The sequence below is a fragment of the Scomber japonicus genome, chromosome 21 (assembly GCF_027409825.1).
Source record: "Scomber japonicus isolate fScoJap1 chromosome 21, fScoJap1.pri, whole genome shotgun sequence".
In the NCBI taxonomy this organism is placed as follows: domain Eukaryota; kingdom Metazoa; phylum Chordata; class Actinopteri; order Scombriformes; family Scombridae; genus Scomber; species Scomber japonicus.
In genome coordinates this window covers 5,653,354-5,672,299 of record NC_070598.1, presented here as the reverse complement: position 1 = coordinate 5,672,299, position 18,946 = coordinate 5,653,354, and the positions used below count along the sequence as shown (strand labels likewise).

Sequence of the window (18,946 nt, the reverse complement as noted above, 5' to 3'; positions counted from 1 at the left end):
TTTCAAGTGTTGAGGTGAACCAATGATGAACCCTGTCAAAGGACTTATCTTGCACTGATAGAAGTTAATTAAATCCGGCCACAAATGTGTCTTAATCTTTTCATCACTTCACTATTTTGACTATCCGACATTTGCAGACGACAGGTGCAAATTAACTGTAAATCCAGAAAGGAAACAACATGCTATGTATTATATTGTTCACACATGATTGGGGCCTTTATTACAGGCTCCTTAGGTAGGATGAAAGCAGCATTGATGTAACCAGGCCATGCAAGTTTTACTCTGACCTTTCCAGTCAGCCACATCAAAGTCAAAAATGAAGTCAATATCTTTCATAGTTGAGGCCTTTTTAATGCCAAATTCCCTCTTGAACAGGAAAACACTGCCAATCTAGACTTGAAGAGGGATTTAAAAAGTTAAGTCATGTCAAGTCCATTTCTATTTATACACCCCAAAATGTGAGCTATAAAACTAAAATAAATATGTTTTCTAGTAACACGAATAAGGAGCCAAATGTTCCCCCAGCTGGAAAATGAACAACATTATGTGCTCATATTATCTCGGTCCATCTGCAAATACTCTAAAAAGTGACTTTGAATAGAAATGTATGTCAGTTGGAGGAAATCATATTATTATTGTAGCATTTTAACCCAATATGACAACATTAAGGAGTATCTTTTGTGGTTTTATTACAAGATTAAATGGGGGTGATACCGCAAGAAGTAAGTGCTGAATAAGAGAGTGGGTGGGGATGAAGGTGGCAGCTGTCCATGGTGAGGAATTCAGCCTACAAAAGAAAATCAGAAATCTCTTAACACACAACAAATGTGAGTTGCATAACAGCCTCGTTGGCAATGAATGCAATTTCCTCTATTGTTGCACTGCAGATGAACATCCAAACTTCAATAAATCAAATCTGACTCTGTTATTTGTTTTATTATATTTATTTATTTAACAGTGTTACATCTGAAATAAAGGGACTTTTTGATTCAAGATTGTTTGTGCTTTATATAATCAGCGAAGCCTTGATGAGAAATTCACTCACTAAAACAGACAAATTAATTCCTATAATTGTAACGAGCATACAATAGGTTAACTGTGGGTACTTTTAAGCATTTAAGAAGTTTTCGACACAGCCAGAAGCGTAGGAGCTCCGCTGCTGTAACTCATTTTTTTGCAGTGGTCCATCCTGGCTGTCTTCATCTCCTGAAATGAGAGAAGAAATGCATTAAGATGAGTTGCATGTCCAGGCATCATTTACTGTATGAACACAGCTGTTTGAACATTTCAGATTTTGCCGCTCCTGGTGGAAATATCAAAAGACAGGATCAAATCTAGGGGCCAAGGAGAATTAGAGGAAAGGTTTATAATTTTCCAGGTCTGCCTTATGCCATATGAAAACCGAATCATTCCTCCTATTCATATTGGCCATTTGGAGATCCCTTACTAATGAACTCACAATGTAAGTGATGGGGAACCAAATCCAAGTCCCTGTTTTGTGTAAAAACATATTTAAACTCTATCTGTTAATATGAGGCTTCAGCTATCACAAGTAGTCAAAGAAAGCCCTTTATCTTGATGGATAGTGTTTTCATTTTCAGCTGCAATAGAGGAATTGCAACAAAGGGAAGGAATTTGGCATCGTAAAGACTTTGAAACTTTGAAGTATATCTACTTGATTTGACTTATTTGGGCAGCTGAAGCCTCGTATTAGATTTAGATATTTTAAATATCTAAGGATCTTGCTGTTATTTATGACAGACTTAACCCTCCTGTTGTCCTCGAGTCAAGGAAGGAAGGGAGGAAGAAGGAAGGAAAGGAGGAGGAAGAAGGAAGGAAGGGAGGAGGAAGGAAGGGAGAGAGGAAGGAAGGAAGGGAGGGAGGAAGGAAGGAAGGGAGAGAGGAAGGAAGGAAGGAAAGGAGGAAGGAAGGAAGGTAGGAGGGAGGGAGGAAAGAAGGAAGGAAGGGAGGATGGAAGAAGGGAGGAAGGAGGGAGGGAAGGAAGGAAGGAAAGGAGGGAGGAAGAAAGAAGGAAGGAATGAAGGTAGGAGGAAGGGAAGGAAAGAAGGAGGAAGGGAGGGAGGGAAGGAGGAAGGAACGAAGGAAGGAAGGAAGGAAAGAAAGGAAGGAATGAGGGAAGGAAAGAAGGAAGGAAGGAGGGAGGAAGGGAAGGGAAGGAAAGAAGGAGGGAGGAAGGAAGGAAAGGAAGGGAGGAATGAGGGAAGGAAAGAATGAGGGAGGAAGGAAGGAAGGAAGGAAGGAAGGAAGGAAGGAAGGAAGGAAGGAAGGAAGGAAGGAAGGAAGGACAACACAAAGGTTAAAAAGCTGTGTTTAAGTGGTGAAAGCAACACATAGACTTGCACCAGTGAGTCTAAACACAGTAATGGATATCATCAGAATAATTTGAAAGATGCTATAATCAAAAACAATCTCTACAAATAAAGTAGACATATTAAAAAGGGTAAAAGCTGAAAAGACAAAAGGAAAACTTTATCACTACAGAGAAAAGAAATAACAAGTAACAATACCACTGTGAGCCTCGGTTTCTGGATGCAGTGGACGTACGGGTTCGGCTGGTCTTGTATGTGGTCTCCTACTGCTTTGTAGCAAACTGCACAGTCCATCAGCGGCTGTAAAGTCATCGTAAACATTAGGAAAGCTGCTGTTGGTGTTTTTGGATTCACGATAAGGTTGAGGTACAATCACATCAAGCAGGATTTACTCACTCTGTCATTCCTGAAGCGGCACCTCTGAGCGTTTGTGTCCGTTGTTCCTTTGGGGCACGTGGTAGGTTTCAGGTAAAAGTGGTGGTAGATGTAGCTCACACCAAATCCAGACTGCAGGAGAGCAGAGAAGTCTGTGAACCTCCTGTTGTTCAATCACTTTGTTTTCTCATGCTGAACCAAAATGTTTAGTTGCAACTGATTAAAGCTGCACCACACAATATTTTAACATAAATATACTTGTGTAAAGACGGGAGGAATAATACATGTATCAGTAACCTGAATCTTAAATAATCCATTAAAACAAGCAAGGTTTTATTTTTTGGTATGCATTCTGAACTGTCGATTGTGCTACTTTAAAGATTGGGTAATCATCTGTTATTCATCAAAATGTCACCACTGAGCCAGAAGCTCTGGGGCTGAAAATTGAAGCCAATACGGAAGTGCATGCATTCTTTCTAATGTCCATCGGGGGGCGACGCCACCGTAAAAAAAGAAGTCCAATTGTTTTAAAATAAGATATTCTTTTTTTAGTCCCACGGTGGGGAAATTTACAATAGAAGTCCAGTAAAAAAACAAAACCTTACTTCACACTTAATTTATGACCTCAAGAAATAGTTTCCTAATGTGTTTACAGTCTTAATTGCTAGTTTCAAGTCTTCTTCAATGCATCATGATGCTCATTATGTAAATTAAATTAGATTTAAGATGGTAAATCAGAATATTTTAAGCACTGATCTTGTCACAAGGCATAGGAAATCTGGACTCGGGACTAGCAGTACTTTCTGCTTTGGATGTTTAGCTCACAGATTAATGACTTGCGTCACATCAGTCAAGCACTGTGTGAGGAGCAGAAACACGTTGCTGATTTACAGCTGTTTCATATTTTCAGTGAAGGCTTTACTCCACACCAGATGATCCACTGAGTAACAACAAATGAGGCCATACAAGATGAAAGTCATACAAGCTGCAAATTTGATCTGGTAAATCCTATATTATATGTGGAAGGACGATGGGGGAAAAAAATCTGAGAAAACTCCAGGAATGACACAGTTAGTCTTTTTTCCAGAGATTAAGCTTGTCAAAACAAGTATGAACCTGATTTCCCTGGAGACAAAGTGTGACTGTCGGCAACATGACATCCTGTGTCCTGACTTCCAAAAGAACATTTATATAAAATCTCATAAAGTATGTCATCTTTATCAAGCTGCTATAAATCTTTTACATGTGACCACCATTGTGAAACCAATAAACCTGATATTGATGTGATTAAATATATATAAAAAGAGCTATCCACCTGAATTCTTCAGATCAGGAGCCACAATAAATGATAAAATAAATGTATATACTTGCTTTACCTCAAGGGGTGATTCGGCTATAGTCCTTAAGAAGCGAAAATGGTGCTGCACCGAGCTATGAGACGCGAGTTGCTCCAAAGCCAGATCCACTCCTTTCTTATAGATGTCAGAAAGCTGAACATAAGAGTCCTGGGCCTCGACAGAGCTCAGCACGGCCCCAGCACAAAGCAGCAAAAGCAACGCAGCAGCCATCTTCCTCCGAGTGTGTGCAGAGAGCAGCTCAACTGAAAGGATAAACAGCCTCCTCTCCCTGTGAGATCAATATTGAGATCCAAAACAAGTCCTATTATGGCTCGGAAACGAAACAAACTAACATTAACGGGCCTCTGTGCCAGCTGTTTACTCTTTTCTCTCCGAGTTCCCGTAATACCCCAGGGGAGGCAGATTAGAGCTTGTTTTACCACTGGGGGAGTCAAAGGAGGGAGTTTCACCAAGACAAACTGCTTGCCAGAAGTGGAACTAGTATACCTCGAATGTTATTACAACGGAGACCTGGATTAGTCCAAGTTATTGAAAAAAACCCACATAGTGAAAAGCAGTTGGCCCCAGGACGAGTGCAAAGGTCAGCTGTGACCAGTGGGTGAATGACCTCTTGACTCAGGTTAGTATTTGCATTTACAGGAAAGTGGGTCATTTAAGGGAAATGGGTTTTTTCCTTGAATTCCTTTAATGTGGTTCATAAGGTGAGTAATGAAGCATGTTAACTCCAAAATGAAACTGATTACTTAATAATTACTATGTTTGAGTCACAGTATGTTCTTACAACCAAACTTTATATAATTTAGCACATTTATCAATCTAAGCAAATAGTCTCAACACTTTTGGCCCCTTTTCCTTCTTGAATGGCTTCATATAAACAATCCAGTATCCAAAAAGTATCCAAAAGTATCCAAAAGCAGAAATAAGAGAGAAGTCAGAAAGTCTTATCATGTCCAAGCTCTCATCAAGTACAGTTCACTCACAGAGACGAGTACTTCTATACTCTGTATGTGGACACCTGGACATTGCACCCATATCTGATTGATGAATCTGATTCAATCAAAACCATACTACTTTAACAGCCTCCCTTCCCTCTTCTGGGAAGGTTTCCCACAAGATTTTGGAAACTGGCTGCAGGGTTTTGCTCTCATTTGGCTAAAAGAACATTTGTGAGACGCTGTTGCTGGGCGAAGAGGCCTGGCTCACTCCAATGCACCTCAAATGTGTTGAATGGGGTTGAGGTCATGGGTCTGTGCTGGCCGTAGTAACTCACTGGAGGCTTATTTCTAACAGGAGGAGTTTAATTTTGCTCCAACAGAACATCACTGTGCAACTCAGTTACAGCATTTCTGCAAGCGCACAACAAGGACTGTACTTCTTCTATGTGTGTGTGTCTAACTCTCAGCTGGCAACAACACAATGTCACAGTGCCACCTAGTGGACTCGTTTTTAATACTCTCCAATTTACACTGAAAACATAAACCAAGAGAACCATTTCTATGGACGGGGCTTTATGCATGGGTCATACTAAAACAGAAAAACACCCCCCCCACTGTAGAGTACTGGAGAAATACAATTAACTGAAACGTGTGCTTGGTTCATAAAGTTTTAAATGTTTTGGTCCCTCCTCTGCTATGTGACTCTGTGTGTACTCACTCAGTAAAGTAAATGACTGAATGAGTGATAAAAATCTCTTGTATCATCATGTAAAAAGGAGCAGCATTCATTTCCAATCGATACTGTGTCCGAAACATAACTAGCCTCTTTGTGCTGCTAATCTTTTTACGCTTTACTGCAAAACAGTGGCAAAATAGACCGAAAACACACCCAAGACTTCACATGACCTATAAACTTCACCAGTCACAGTTAATGTCACGCAGGTCCTATCTTGTTGTTGCCTACCTCAGTGGTGAGAAAATTCAAACAGATGAAAGTATGCCCCTTACAATGACAAATTGACTGTCAAAAGGTAAATGACAGTGATTAAAAGTGCTGTGTGCAGACTTGTTCAAGACCTAAAATCTTCATACATCATGTGTATGAAGACTAGGAGTAAGGAGAGCTGCATTTTGTTCTCTGATGATTCCTAAATCAATATATCTTCATCAAAAATTGCCCTGGGGTCAGAGGGAGGTTAGAACTTTTCTGATCTCAGTGCATCGTCCAGTTCAGTTTGGTGACAGGTTGATGGTTTTACCTGCAAAGCATTTCTGCTTGTCGCACCTCTGCCGGTGCCTGAGAACTAGCTGCTGGAGCCATTCTTCACTTATCTTTCACCCCTTTTAACCCCAACCTTTAATGACTCTTGGCCAAAGTGGTCTTGCAGCCACACAGGATATGATGGAGATGTACTTGGGCCGTTTCGCACAGGTCACAGTTGAACCGAGCTACTGTGCTAGACTAGTTGGACTATGAAAGTTGTCACACATTTCTCCGATTAGAAAGGTCACTCCATCCCATCGGCATTGCGAGAATGACCTCCCACTTTGGCTAACAGGCCAAAAACTTGTCTTCCTCCATTCTTGTCACTTTTGTGGCTCTTCACAGCCCAGACTTCATCGTCCTCATTGGATTCTTCCAGTAAGTTATTGGTGTTTTAATCAAGAGATGCCATTTTCTTCCATGCCCTCCCTGTCTGTAACTTGGTACCAGTGTTCCTAACCAGTTGGTGACTTGATTGTCTGAGTTCCAGCACCACCTTGGTCCACTTCCAGCCTGTACCCAAGTCAGATGTTCTTCAGTGGCAGCTTTAGCATGTTCCTTTCGAAGAGAGCAGCATCAAAGAGGCATCTTGGAAATCCAAGCCACTATAGTTGTTGGCTTAGGCATCCGGTTTTGTGACTGTCGTTGCTGTTATGTCACACATCTCTAGAGGCCAGGTAGGTAGTTCTGGTCAATCCTCTTAGATCCCTCTTTCAGATGGTCTTTGACTGCCATGTGCTTATTTGTGAAATCAGCTGTATATTATTTGCTCAGGTTTTTGATTGGTTGTTCTGTGAGCACAGGGATTCTCTCTCCTGCCACTTGAAAAAGGGACTGTGTCCACTTGGCTAACTTAGCGGATTGAGAGGCTGCAGGACTTGGCAGGCTTTATTTTTATTTTGGAAACAGGACAGCAGTTCTTCAAGTCTCTTGAGGAGCCATGCTCTGCAGGCAGCTGTCTGCAATAGGCTTGTGACCTCATCCATGAAGAAACACAGGGATGGCAACCATAGGCCTGCACTATTTCACTAGCTGTGAATAGGATAGGTGAGATGGAACATCACATTGCTATTGCTGCTAGTCAGTTATGCAGTCCTGCAACAACTGGCAAATCTTCAAATCTGCATAGTAGCTCTCAACACACCAGCACATGGAAAAAGTCCAGGGCAAAACTTATCAGCTGATATGGGACAGATCCAAGTCCAGCCATACAACATGAGGGTATATCTTGGCAAACTGGATCTAGCATGTTCTGTACTATCTTATAAAGCAGTCAGCTTGTTTCAGTGTGGTTGTTTTGTTGCAGGAATTTGATCTCTTCACAAGCACAGCAAACAAAATCTTTGCTTCTACATTCAGCAATGCAATGCTTTGAAACTGGGAGACAATATTTGCTCTTTTGGGAGTAGGATGGCCACAGCTGCAAGCCACTCTGTTGTTTCCACATCATTCTCACCAGTTTCCACAGTTCTTTCAAGACTTAAAGGCATTTTCTGTGGAGCTTGGAATACCATTGGGCCTGGGGCAGAGCTTGACCTTGCTCTTTTTTGGGGCTTTTCAGGATCTGAGATCTGAGAGAAAGGCCAAATTAAAATTGCATGAGCTGCTCACTTTTCAATAGGCTTTGTAAACTGAGAGAAGGAGTTTTAGCCTTCCTAAGGAGCCTGTAATTATAATGGCAGCTATACAGTGTCAATAATTATGTAATACTATAATGTGAAGCTCTTAAGCGCAACTGAAGGGAGTGTATTTTCATCAGGTTCCCATGAAGTCAATCTAAAATGTCAACATGTCAACACAAGGTGTGTCATTCAAAATTTGGCTCAATATGAAATTTGATTGTTGAGATGAAATATTTGGCTCAATGTACCTTCACATGTTTAAGCAATGTGCATGTTGAGGTATAATATTTGGCTCAATGTGCTGATTTTTTCCCCCACTGCATTGCCACAAGTTCATGAAACACTTATTGAGGGTTATACTGGTGCTTTCATCACAAATGGGCATCACTATGTTTTTAGGAAGGGTGAGTGTTACACTCTGTCTACCTTGTCTATCTATTTGAGGTCAAAATCCTTCCATTTCCTGTGAGGAGATTTGGTCAATGTCTAGTGACACATGTGGATGTTACCAGCGGACATGGAACAATTTACAGATCACAGTGGTCATGTTTACAAGTAAAGCAAACATTTCATCATTCCAATATATTACTGCTGAACAAATCATTTTGGTGTCCCCTTTTGAACCTTTTCCTTTCAAATCTGTTTCCCCTGTTCTCAGCCTGGTTGTGCAATGTAGGTCAGCTGGTTTCATAAACATGTGGGAGTCAGACATCAGTGTGTATGCTTCTGATAATAGTTCTGAAGCAAAAGAATGTGGACCAAATATCATCAGTTCCCATATAGATGCTATTTTCAAAGTTATTTTAGGCATTACGTCAGAACTGGGCGATTTGTAAATGTTTATCATTTGGATGTGTTTGTCGGTATCCTGAGAGAGTGCCTCTGAGTCTCTGTTGATTTCTTCAATATGTCTCTTGCCACAGTCTCAGGCAACAAGCACCCACTTTGTTTCTGCCATGAGGCCGTAAGGTGCGGTCCTCGGCCTCTGGAAGATCTGCCTTACCCCCCAACCTGCCCCTATTGCAATGTTTGAATCACCTGTAAATGAGCCACATGGAGTCTCTCAACTGCTATTGTGTATCAAGGTGAAGCTCTTCACATGCTGATTTTAAGAGTAAAAGGTTTCACATTGTAGTCTGCAAGCAAAAGAGGTCTTAGATTTGATTTCAATGCAACAAATAGAGAAATTATTTTATTTTTCCTGCAATGGTCACGCAACACAAATCAATACAGTAAAAAGAAAAAACACAGGCCTACTATATGCAGTAGTAGTAGCAGCAGCAGTGTATAATAATAAAATAAAAATCACAGAACGTTCCGGTCACACACCCAAATGCTCTCTGGGGAGGAATCATCTTGTATGTCGCAACCATCATCTGCTGTTATGTCATTGCACAAGGCATCTGTTGCAGCAAGCAAAGATCGTATACTTTACACCCCCACTTTACACTGTTCCCCTTGTCCAACGTTTATCTGAGCAGGCTCACATGTTCACAAGTTGTAGTCACTCTGTTGGCCTCATGCTCTATAAATGTGTTCTACAATATACATACTCACATTACTTACACCTGATAACTGGACAGCATGAGCCATAGGTTGATCTAAGATGTGAAACTCCCCAGTTACAGTAACAGTAGGCTAGTAGAAGCAGTAGTAAATATAGTATTAACAGTAGCAATAAAAGTTGTACTATCAGTGGTAGTAATTGTAGTAAGAGTAGTAGAAATAGTAGTATTAACAGAAGTAACAGTAGATTTAGAAGATTTACAAGAATATACAACGAGATTTGGAGCGCTACATCTGAAACAAATGCTCAGTAGTCAATAACAACAAACAATAAAAATAACCAATAGGACAGACAACATAAACCATCACACCAGGGGGAATAAATAGTTTAAGAAAAAGGTGTAAAAATTAGAGAATGGTGTAAAGATAAATGAATAATAAATAGTACTGCACATTAAGTAGACTGAATATTCTGACAACTCCAACTGTCAATTAAGAATAGACCCAAAGCAACTGAGATAAAACTGTATTATATAATTTATCTTTTGCATAGAAATACATCTGATTGGAAAATGGCCACTAGATAGACCAAAAAAGGAAAGGAAGCAAAGTAGAGTAAAGCACGTTGTTCCGCCCACGGGACGGGTCGGAGTTTGGGAGGTAGCGACAAGTTCTTCTGAATGTTTTAAACACCAACCCTTAAACATATATATTCATGCCATACATTGTTAGAAAGCTTAGATTGCCCAGAGTCATTCAAGACCACTCGCGAATTATATGGTTGCTCACAGCCGTAATAATATTAGCGATTGGCTCGGCTAGCCACTCAGCTAAAGTAAGAATAGCTATAATGCCTACATACCTTCAAAGTCTTCCCTTTATCCACAACGATCATCTTATGACTCAGCACTTTCTGTACAGCTCGCCAAGTATCCATTCTTGTGAAATATGAAATTCGTTTCCTTCTAACCGAAATACTTTCCTCAATATGTCCATGTATTTAGTCCAACACGTAAAGGAACACACGCGGAACAAACCATGTAAGGTTCCTTTTACGTCATTTCCGGACCTGCACGTTCGTCTGTGGGACACGTGACTGTTTTGTTTACGTTCGTGAGCTCTTCCTGTTTCATACGACCACAACGACAACGTGGGTTTGATTGACAGCTGTTCCAGCCAGTGGGAATCTTCAATGAAATGAAGTTGATAACCTTTTAGCCAATAGTCTGAGGTTTCCAACAGTGTATGACACTACACTATCAAGTTTAGTTGTCCAAAAACAAATGCCATTATTCCCCGCGTGCGCTCCAATTTCTGCACGCGCGGTCCGCACACACAGGAGCGTAGGCTTTTTTCAGTATAGCGAACTTTTTTTTCATGGACATACCTGTTGAAAAATAACTCGATTTTTGGTCTTTTGACTCCAAATTTGGACTGCATGAAGCCAAGACCTGTGGCTGTGTCCTCATTGTGTCTATATCCCGCTGAGAGGTCCCTGAATGTCTGTACACATGTCATTGTATAGGCAAACCTATGGGCGAGTAAACAACCCCATCATTGTAACCTCTGCCACTCTTTGTCAGTAAGTCACAGAATCACACAGACATGTTTACAAGAATCCTGAGAGTGTGACCTTTCCAATGATACCAGACACATCTCTGAGTCTCAAACTATATGGGATCTGTGCCACTCACAACTTGAGCATGTCGTTTATGCAAAAAACATACAACAGGTAAAAAGTGGGCATTCTTGTACGAACCAATCCTAATAGAGGGCGTTCCCATGTTCTTCACCTTATAACACATCCATTAGGGTTTAGGGTTAGGTTTTCATGACAAGAAAGCATAAAACTCCCAGCAAAGATGCACGGGGAGAAGAGAAAGGAGTTCAGTTCATCCCTCCCTGGCAGTTTAGGTCTATAGCAGCATAACTAGGGCCTGATCCAAGACGAGCCTGCACTGACCCTAACTAAAAGCTTTATCAAAAAAGAAAGTTTTTAGCCTCTTTCTCCTCTTTCTCCTCAGCCTGGATTCCATGTGGCGTCCGTGAACCGTGAGTTCAAACTTAAACACACCAACTGCACAAAGGGAGTAACAGATACAGAGTATTGCCAGGTCGTGAACGATAAAGTAAGTATTGTACTGTTTTTTCTTTAAGGCCATTATAGAACTCTGAAATGAGGAACGGGAGGCCAACTCTGCTCTAACATGTCTGCTCTGTTTTGTTTGTGTGCATTCATGCAGCCGGTTCAAAACTGTCTTGTCTGCTACAAAACATTTTATAATACCATTGCCGAAGACCCTGCACCGTACGTTCACTGCATGGAGCACGAGGCCCTTACACGGGTATGTTTTGCTTTTGTTAGAAATAAACACAAAGCCACAGTGCAAGAAAGTTAACTCTAAGCTTCTTTTTGGACTTTTTTTCTCATCTTGTTCATGTTTTTCTGAATGGCAGGAGTTGGAGGACATCAGGTATCAGGAATGTGCGAAGGTGAAGGACACAGATTTTGCCCCATCTCCAACTCCACCTTCAAATCCCATGGCCGGAGCACCACCACAACAAAATGTTGACTTAAATAAAGATAAAATTAATGATAAAGTTTAATTTTGTGAGCTAGTATAAGTTGTATTTCTTCCAGATGGTATCCACCTTTGGCATAAGTGGCCTAAGTAGACTTATTTGATCAAAATCAGTACATCCTTTCTTTTTTTTTGGCCCAGAAAAATTGATAAAAATATACAAAATACTTCTTTATCCTGTCTGTGGGACTGTGAGGGAAAGTCCTGTTTGCTTCTGCTAAGCACGAATAGAGGTATCTTGCACATGTTTCAATCTTTAAGTTGTTGGGAAACAAACATAAATAAAACTCATTATAAAGGAGTTGAGCCTGGAGAGGGGGGGGTTGAACCTTTCTCCTGTGTTAATGTATTCTGACTGAGGATGGTTTATAATACTGATTATGAGAACAATAACTGGATATGTGTGTGTGTAGGAGAGGACTCCTGTGTTTGCACCAAGGATAAGATGATTACATTGTGTCTTAAGAAAGAAAGGTTGAATAACACCATCCTGTCTTTTGCTACTGTTTAAATGTGTGTATAAGAATTGAAGAGAAACAGCTCCTCCTCAGTCTTATCTGTGCATTGCTGAAGAATGACTCCTGCTTGCAAGAAATAAAGATGCTGTGAATCTGAAATATTGTGTCAAAGTGATATTTGACTCTCATTTACACCATGACTGGAACTCAGCCACAAGCACATTAATTCCTACTTCCTACTTTGACTAAACCTAGTTGTGATTTTCAGCTGTAGATTAATATACATTTGGTGCTCTGGTGGGTTTTTACAGCAGCTTATATAATATGTGGGTTTGACTCAATGCTAATGAATGACTGTGTCACTCAGTGCACCAGTGTGGCTCATTAATGTGTGTTCGTACAACAATGGAGGTCTGTCGGCTCGGAGGAATAATATCAGGCTTTGGTTACACAGACAACACATATCAGAGGAATCAGTTCATTGCTGGATATTTGTGTTATTAGTTGAAAATTAGAGAAATATAACATGTTGTTGGCCTAAAAGAAATTCTATTGAAAGTCAAATGTTCATCAAACACACTCAGCGGAGCTAACTCACTAGCTCCGCTGAGTCCAAGGCAATGTATCCAAATCTGTTTATACTGTTTTGTCTGCAGTTGTTTCATGGCCTAGGTTTGGCCTCTTAGATCTGGTAAAGGTAAATCTCAATGCTGCAAAAAACACTGAAATTTTAGACAATAGTGTGTTTCACAACAACTATGGCAACAGTTTGGGGAAGGTGCTTTCCAGTTTTAGCATGAAAATATCCCCATATACAAAGTCCAGTCCTTAACCCTCCTGCTGTCCTGGAGTCAAGGAAGGAAGGGAGGGAGGAAGAAGGAAGGAAAGGAGGGGAGGACGAAGGAAGGAAGGAGGAAGGAAAGGAGGGGAGGGGGGAGGAGGGAAGGAAGGGGGGGAGGAAGGAAGGAAAGGAAGGAGGAAAGAAAGGGAGAAGGAGGTAAGGAAGGAAAGGAGGGGAGGGGGGAGGAGGGAAGGAGGAAGGAAAGGAGGGGGGGGGAAGGAGGGAGGAAAGAAAGGGAGAAGGAGGTAAGGAAGGAAAGGAGGGGATGACGAAGGAAGGAAGGAAGGAAGGAAGGGAGGAAGGGAGGAAAGAAGGAAAACAGTCAAAACAGACGGGGTCAATTTGACCCAGTAGGACGACACAAGGGTTAAAAAATGTTTTCTTGGTTTGTGCTTTCAGTGTAAAATAGAGAGTGTTCCACATCAGTCCACTAGGTGGCAGGGTGACGGTTGTGTCGTTGCCAATAGAGACACATGCAGAGGAAGTGCAGTTATTGCAGAAATGTTGTAACCGAGTTGCACAGTGATTCCAGTGCAGCAGAAATAGACTCCTCTTGTTCATTAATAAGCCTCTGGTGAGTTACTACGGTTTAAAAGACCTGGCCGGGCCTGCAAAGACCCCTGACTTCAACCCCCTCCAACACATTAGAGATGCATTGGAGCGAGTCAGGCCTCTTCGCCCAACAACAGTCACCTCACTAATGGTCTGTTGGCTGAAATCCCTGCAGCCAGCTTCCAAAATCTTGTGGGAAACCTTCCCAGAAGAGGGCAGGCTGTTAAAGTAGTATGGTTTTCATCAATCACATACAGGTGCAATGTCCAAGTTCTTATCTGTACTCGATGAGAAGTTGGACATGACAAGACCTGTTTTTAACCCTCCTGTCATCCCCCCGGGTAAAATTGACCCAGTCTCTTTTGACTGTTCCTTCTTTCCTTCTTTCCTCCCTTCCTTCCTTCCTTCTTTCCTTCCTTCCTTCCTCCCTCTTTGTTTAATTTTTCCTTTTTTCTTTCCCTCCTTCCCTCTTTCTTTGCTCCCTCCTCCTTCCATCCTTCTTTCCTCACTTCCTTCCTTCTTTCCTCCCTCCCTCCTTACTCCTTTCCTCCCCCCTCCCTTCTTTCCTCCCTCCCTCCCTCCCTTCCTTCCTTCCTTCCTTCCTTCCTTCCTTCCTTCCTTCCTTCCTTCCTCCCTTCCTTCCTTCCTTCCTTCCTTCCTTCCTTCCTCCTGTCCTTCCTTGACCTGAGGACAACAGGAGGGTTAAAAAGAATCTTTAAATTTTAAAGATGTCTTTTGTCTCATAAAATCATAAAAGAACATTTTCTGTCTTTTTTCTTTTGGATACTTAAACCTAAATGAAGCAGTTTGAGAAGAAGCTAAAGCTAAATGATAGTTTGGTGTTTGTAAGAACATACTGTGACTCATTTGACTCAGTTAACATGCTTCATTACTCACCTTATCAACCACATTAAAGGAATTCAAGGAACAATCCCATTTCGTACAAGTGACCCACTTTTTCTATTTATGCATCAACTCAACTGAACAAAAAGGTCATTCACCCACTGGTCACAGCTGACCTTTGACCTCGTCCTGGGGCCAACCGCTTTTCGCTGCACGTTGGGCTTTTTTCCCATAACATGGATTACTAATCCAGGTCTCCATTGTAATAACACTCGAAACATAGTAATTCCACTTCTGGTAAGCAGTCTGTTCTGTGGAAACTCCTCCCTTTGAGTGTTTTGGTAAAACAAGCTCTACTCTGTGTCCCCCTGAGTAATGACAGGAACTAAGAGAGAGAAAAGAGAAAAGCAGCTGGTGCACAGGCCCCATTGATGCTAGTTTGTTTTATTTCTTTGTGAAAGCATCTCTCTGGCTACATGTGCAGCGAGGAAACCAATCACAAGACTCTACTGATGATTTATTTGAATATGAGACTTGTTTATGATAGCCTTGTCAGTGTTTTCATGGGTGATTTATCTTGCAAACATTTTGAATATTAAATACATTACAAGAACTTTGGCACAAGACAAAAACAGCTCCAACATCTTCTGTCGTGTCCACGTACACCCGGCCTTTCCCCAACTTCTTAATCTGTTGAGTTTCATGGCAGTAACCCCAACCTCAACCCCAACCCCAACCCTAACCCTAACCCCATAAATGCTGCTTTACTACCATCAGCACCACAGAAACACTTGTACTCCCTGCCATACTTCCTCCATCTACCATTCCACACCACACCGTATTAAGGACATGGATAGCCCAGGTCTGTAGGCCAGTGCATTTAATGTTCTTCCACAACCCCTGAACCCTAACCCCAACCCCAACCCTAACCCTAACCCCATAAATGCTGCTTTACTACCATCTGCTGAACTATCCCATGCCAAGGAAAGAAGTAAGAAAGGGAGGAAGGAAAGAAGGACAGATGACAGGAGGGAAAGTGGGCCGGATTGGACGCCTTGGCGGGCCGGTTCTGGCCCACGGGCCGCATATTTGACACCCCTGCTTTAGATAGTGTAATGTGTGCCCCCTCAGTTTCCCTGCTGACCATCAGGACGGGTTTCTCAAATCCTGCCACACAACACAACCAAAGGCCTATTGTCCTATCAGAGATCCTCTGGTGTGGTCCAGCTGTTCTTTTTACACAGACATCAATTCAGCAATGTGATCACGTCCACTACCGGCTTCATAACTGAACAATAACCCCCATTTTTGTACTCTCCATAGAGAGCTGTGAGGTGGCTTTGTAAAATGTGTTAGATGAGGCTGAGGTCAAATCTCTCTGCAGGCCAGACCAGACCAGACCAGACCAGACTAGGCCAGTTCTTCTAAAGCAAACTAAGAAAATATTTTTTTAAATAGACTGGGTCTTGAACATGGGGGCATTTTACGCTAAAGCAGGAGAGCACCTTCCCCAAACTGTTGCTACAGTCACTGTGAACACATTATTGTCTAAAATACAAGTTAGGTACAACACTGAGATTTCCCTTTATTGGATCTAAGAGGCTAAACCATGAAACACCTGCAGACAAAACAGTATCTGGAATGATTTGTATAAAAAGTACTTTAATGGTGCAATTTCCTAAACAGATATTCAATTAATCAAACAAGATGGTAGCCTTGTTGCCATTTAAAGGTCCTGATCTCTGTGCAAAACAGAATGCAAAAAATAAATCATATCCCCTTTTAAATAGTAAGTAAGTAATGTTGAGAGACATCAAACATTGCCTTGGACTCAGCGGAGATAACTCACTGTGTGTTTGATGAACATTTGAACTTCAATATATTTTTTTAGGCCAAAATGCAGCAATGAACTGATTCCTCTGATATGTGTTGCCTGTGTAACCAAAGCCTGATATTATTCCTCCGAGCCGACAGACCTCCATTGTTGTCCAAACACACATTAATGAGCCACACTGGTGCACTGAGTGACACAGTCATTCATTAGCATTGAGTCAAGCCCACATATATTATATAAGCTGTTGTAAAAACCCACCAGAGCATCAAATGTATTAATCTACAGCTGAAAATCACAACTAATGCATATTAACTGCAAGCAAGAGTCATTCTTCAGTAATGCACAGATTAAGATGAGGAGGTGCTGTTTCTCCTCAGTTCTTATAGACTAGACACATAAAATACACTTTTTAGCCTATTTACCATTGTTTGAATTATATGAAATTGGAAGTAGGGATGAATGGGTGTCACGGACAGGATAGGAAAGTATTTAGAGATGAATGAATATATTTTATACATTTTTATGGAATTTGCCAGACTATAGGCAGCCTCCTTTTGATTACTGACTTTAGTCCAATTAGGTTAAATCATACCAGGAGTTTGATTATTAATCTATTTATTAGGTTATTTTTGTCTTTCTTATGTTGGAAATAATATTAGTTTGAACTATTTGAATTGAATTTTGTGTTGGGACAAATACATTTTTTGCACTTAATATTATTTGCGTTTTGTGATGCAGTCATTCGCATCAGGGAAGGTGTGCACGTGTAAATGCAATGCCTTGTGTGTGTGTTTTCATGTGGGTAACACAATGATGTGGGTCATGTAAATATAAAACCTTAACTGACTGACAAAAATCGAAAACCCTCTTATATGTCAGGAGAGAAACCTGGCTGGCACCCCTTAAAAAAAAGAAGAACTTCCTCACACACGCCCACAGCGAAACCGTCACATAAAAAAATGGCACCCCAGATGGGACTCAAACCCACAATCCCTGGCTTAGGACACCCTTTAGAGGAAATACAACCTTTAATAGTTCACAAAATTAAACTTTATTATTAATTTTGTGTAAGGCAACACTTTATGTACAGACGTAAAATGTGATTTAAAAAAAAAAGACCATTACCAACACACACATAAAGAGTAGTTAAGAGGTGGGCTACTCATTAATGACAGTATAGTTGTTCAAAGTTATTTACAGGCTACGTTACTTCACACTTCATCTGTTCCTTTCGATGCTAGAAGAGTTGGGGCTCCATTGCTGTAACCCATTTTTTCGCAGTGGTTTACTCTGGTGTCCTTCATCTCCTGCAATTAAAATATAAGTGAATATAATGAGGGAAAAAAAGTTAGTGGCTTTCTGATGTGTGTCTAACCAAAGGGAGACTGACCTCCGTAAGGGCCGGTTTGTGGACACAGTGAATGTACGGTACAGGTTCAGCTTCGATGTTCCCTTCAAATGTTTTGTAACAGATTGCACAGTCGATCAGCGGCTGCATGAAAGCACAAAAACAAACACACCGCAAGCAGACATGTTAGAGCACATCCAACCTCACATCTCACATTCCACAGTTCAATCATCTTTGGAGGAGAGAAAACCAGTATTTTTTAGCACTTACTCTGTCGTGCCTGAACTGACACGCCGAAGAGTCGACTGTTCCCTTTGCACATTTGGTGGCTTTAAGATAGAAGTGGTGGTAGATGTAGCTCACATCGAATCCAGGCTGAGGAGAAAGAAGAGAAAGAAGAATTGGAAGAGGAGGAGGAGGAGGAGGTGGGGGAGGAAGATCAGTTCTGACCAACTCAATCACCTTCTCAATTCCTCTCAGATAAAATCACCACATTCTTTGACATTTAGGATGCAACTCACAGTAAAATCACATGAAAACACTCTGCAATCAAATGAATGATCAACTTTGATTCTTACAAGCTCCACAACACATGCAAGAATAACAAATACCTCAATGCTTGACTGTGCAAGACTTCTGAAGAAGAGAAAATGGCTCTGGATCCCAGAAAGAGCGTTGAGCTTCTCCAAGGCCAGGTCCACTCCTTTTTTGTAGTCTTCAGGTAGTTTCTCGTAGGCATCTTGTGCATTAGCCGAAAAAAACAAGGCTCCAAAGCTGAGCAGCAGCAACAGTGGGACAGCAGCCATCTTCCTCCCTGTGTGTGTGTCACTGTGTGGTGACGGGACTGTGATGCACCACCCACTCTATACTGTCTCTTTCTTTTTTTTTGGGGGGGGGGGGGGGGGGGGGGGATAGAACATCCAGCCCTCTTTTCCCCCTGGTACATAACAGGAAACTGCTGAATACGATCAACACTTATGTAGGACACACCTGGAGAATTTTAGTGATATAGATTTTTAACTTTTCCTTGAAGCTTTTTCATTAGTAACATCATTGGAATAATTGTTTTCTGGCAGCTTATTAATTATTTAATGGCCT

The 18,946-nt window shown here is 41.3% G+C and overlaps 2 protein-coding genes and 1 long non-coding RNA gene across 3 annotated transcripts; 1 reads left to right on the top strand and 2 right to left on the bottom strand.

Moving 5' to 3' along the window:
- Nucleotides 1–925: 925 nt before the first annotated feature.
- On the bottom strand, nucleotides 926–4,575 carry zgc:195173 (uncharacterized protein LOC792613 homolog). The gene is made up of 4 exons (XM_053342728.1): nucleotides 4,082–4,575; nucleotides 2,727–2,837; nucleotides 2,529–2,630; nucleotides 926–1,206 (listed from the first exon to the last, which is right to left on the bottom strand). Exons 1-4 carry the CDS (start codon nucleotides 4,271–4,273, stop codon nucleotides 1,117–1,119), a joined length of 495 nt encoding a protein of 164 aa, XP_053198703.1. The 5' UTR covers nucleotides 4,274–4,575; the 3' UTR covers nucleotides 926–1,116.
- A 6,686-nt stretch (nucleotides 4,576–11,261) lies between these two features.
- LOC128382719 (uncharacterized) lies at nucleotides 11,262–11,932 on the top strand. The gene is made up of 3 exons (XR_008323799.1): nucleotides 11,262–11,519; nucleotides 11,634–11,735; nucleotides 11,848–11,932. It is a non-coding gene; the product is annotated as an uncharacterized LOC128382719 (long non-coding RNA).
- Nucleotides 11,933–17,527: 5,595 nt separating this feature from the next.
- si:ch1073-406l10.2 (uncharacterized protein LOC100536977 homolog) lies at nucleotides 17,528–18,703 on the bottom strand. Its single transcript, XM_053342727.1, has 4 exons — nucleotides 18,460–18,703; nucleotides 18,119–18,223; nucleotides 17,891–17,992; nucleotides 17,528–17,807 (listed from the first exon to the last, which is right to left on the bottom strand). The coding sequence occupies exons 1-4, from the start codon at nucleotides 18,652–18,654 to the stop codon at nucleotides 17,712–17,714; spliced, it is 498 nt and encodes a 165-aa protein (XP_053198702.1). The 5' UTR covers nucleotides 18,655–18,703; the 3' UTR covers nucleotides 17,528–17,711.
- Nucleotides 18,704–18,946: the final 243 nt, after the last annotated feature.

Coding starts and splice junctions, on each gene's coding strand:
- zgc:195173 (XM_053342728.1), bottom strand. CDS start 4,273: ATGGCTGCTGCGTTGCTTTTGCTGCTTTGTGCTGGGGCCGTGCTGAGC. Junction 2,631..2,726: donor GCCGCTTCAGGAATGACAGA/GTGAGTAAATCC, acceptor ATGACTTTACAG/CCGCTGATGGACTGTGCAGT. Junction 1,207..2,528: donor AGAAACCGAGGCTCACAGTG/GTATTGTTACTT, acceptor CTCTCATTTCAG/GAGATGAAGACAGCCAGGAT.
- si:ch1073-406l10.2 (XM_053342727.1), bottom strand. CDS start 18,654: ATGGCTGCTGTCCCACTGTTGCTGCTGCTCAGCTTTGGAGCCTTGTTT. Junction 18,224..18,459: donor TTGCACAGTCAAGCATTGAG/GTATTTGTTATT, acceptor CTTTCTCCTCAG/CCTGGATTCGATGTGAGCTA. Junction 17,808..17,890: donor ACAAACCGGCCCTTACGGAG/GTCAGTCTCCCT, acceptor TTTTAATTGCAG/GAGATGAAGGACACCAGAGT.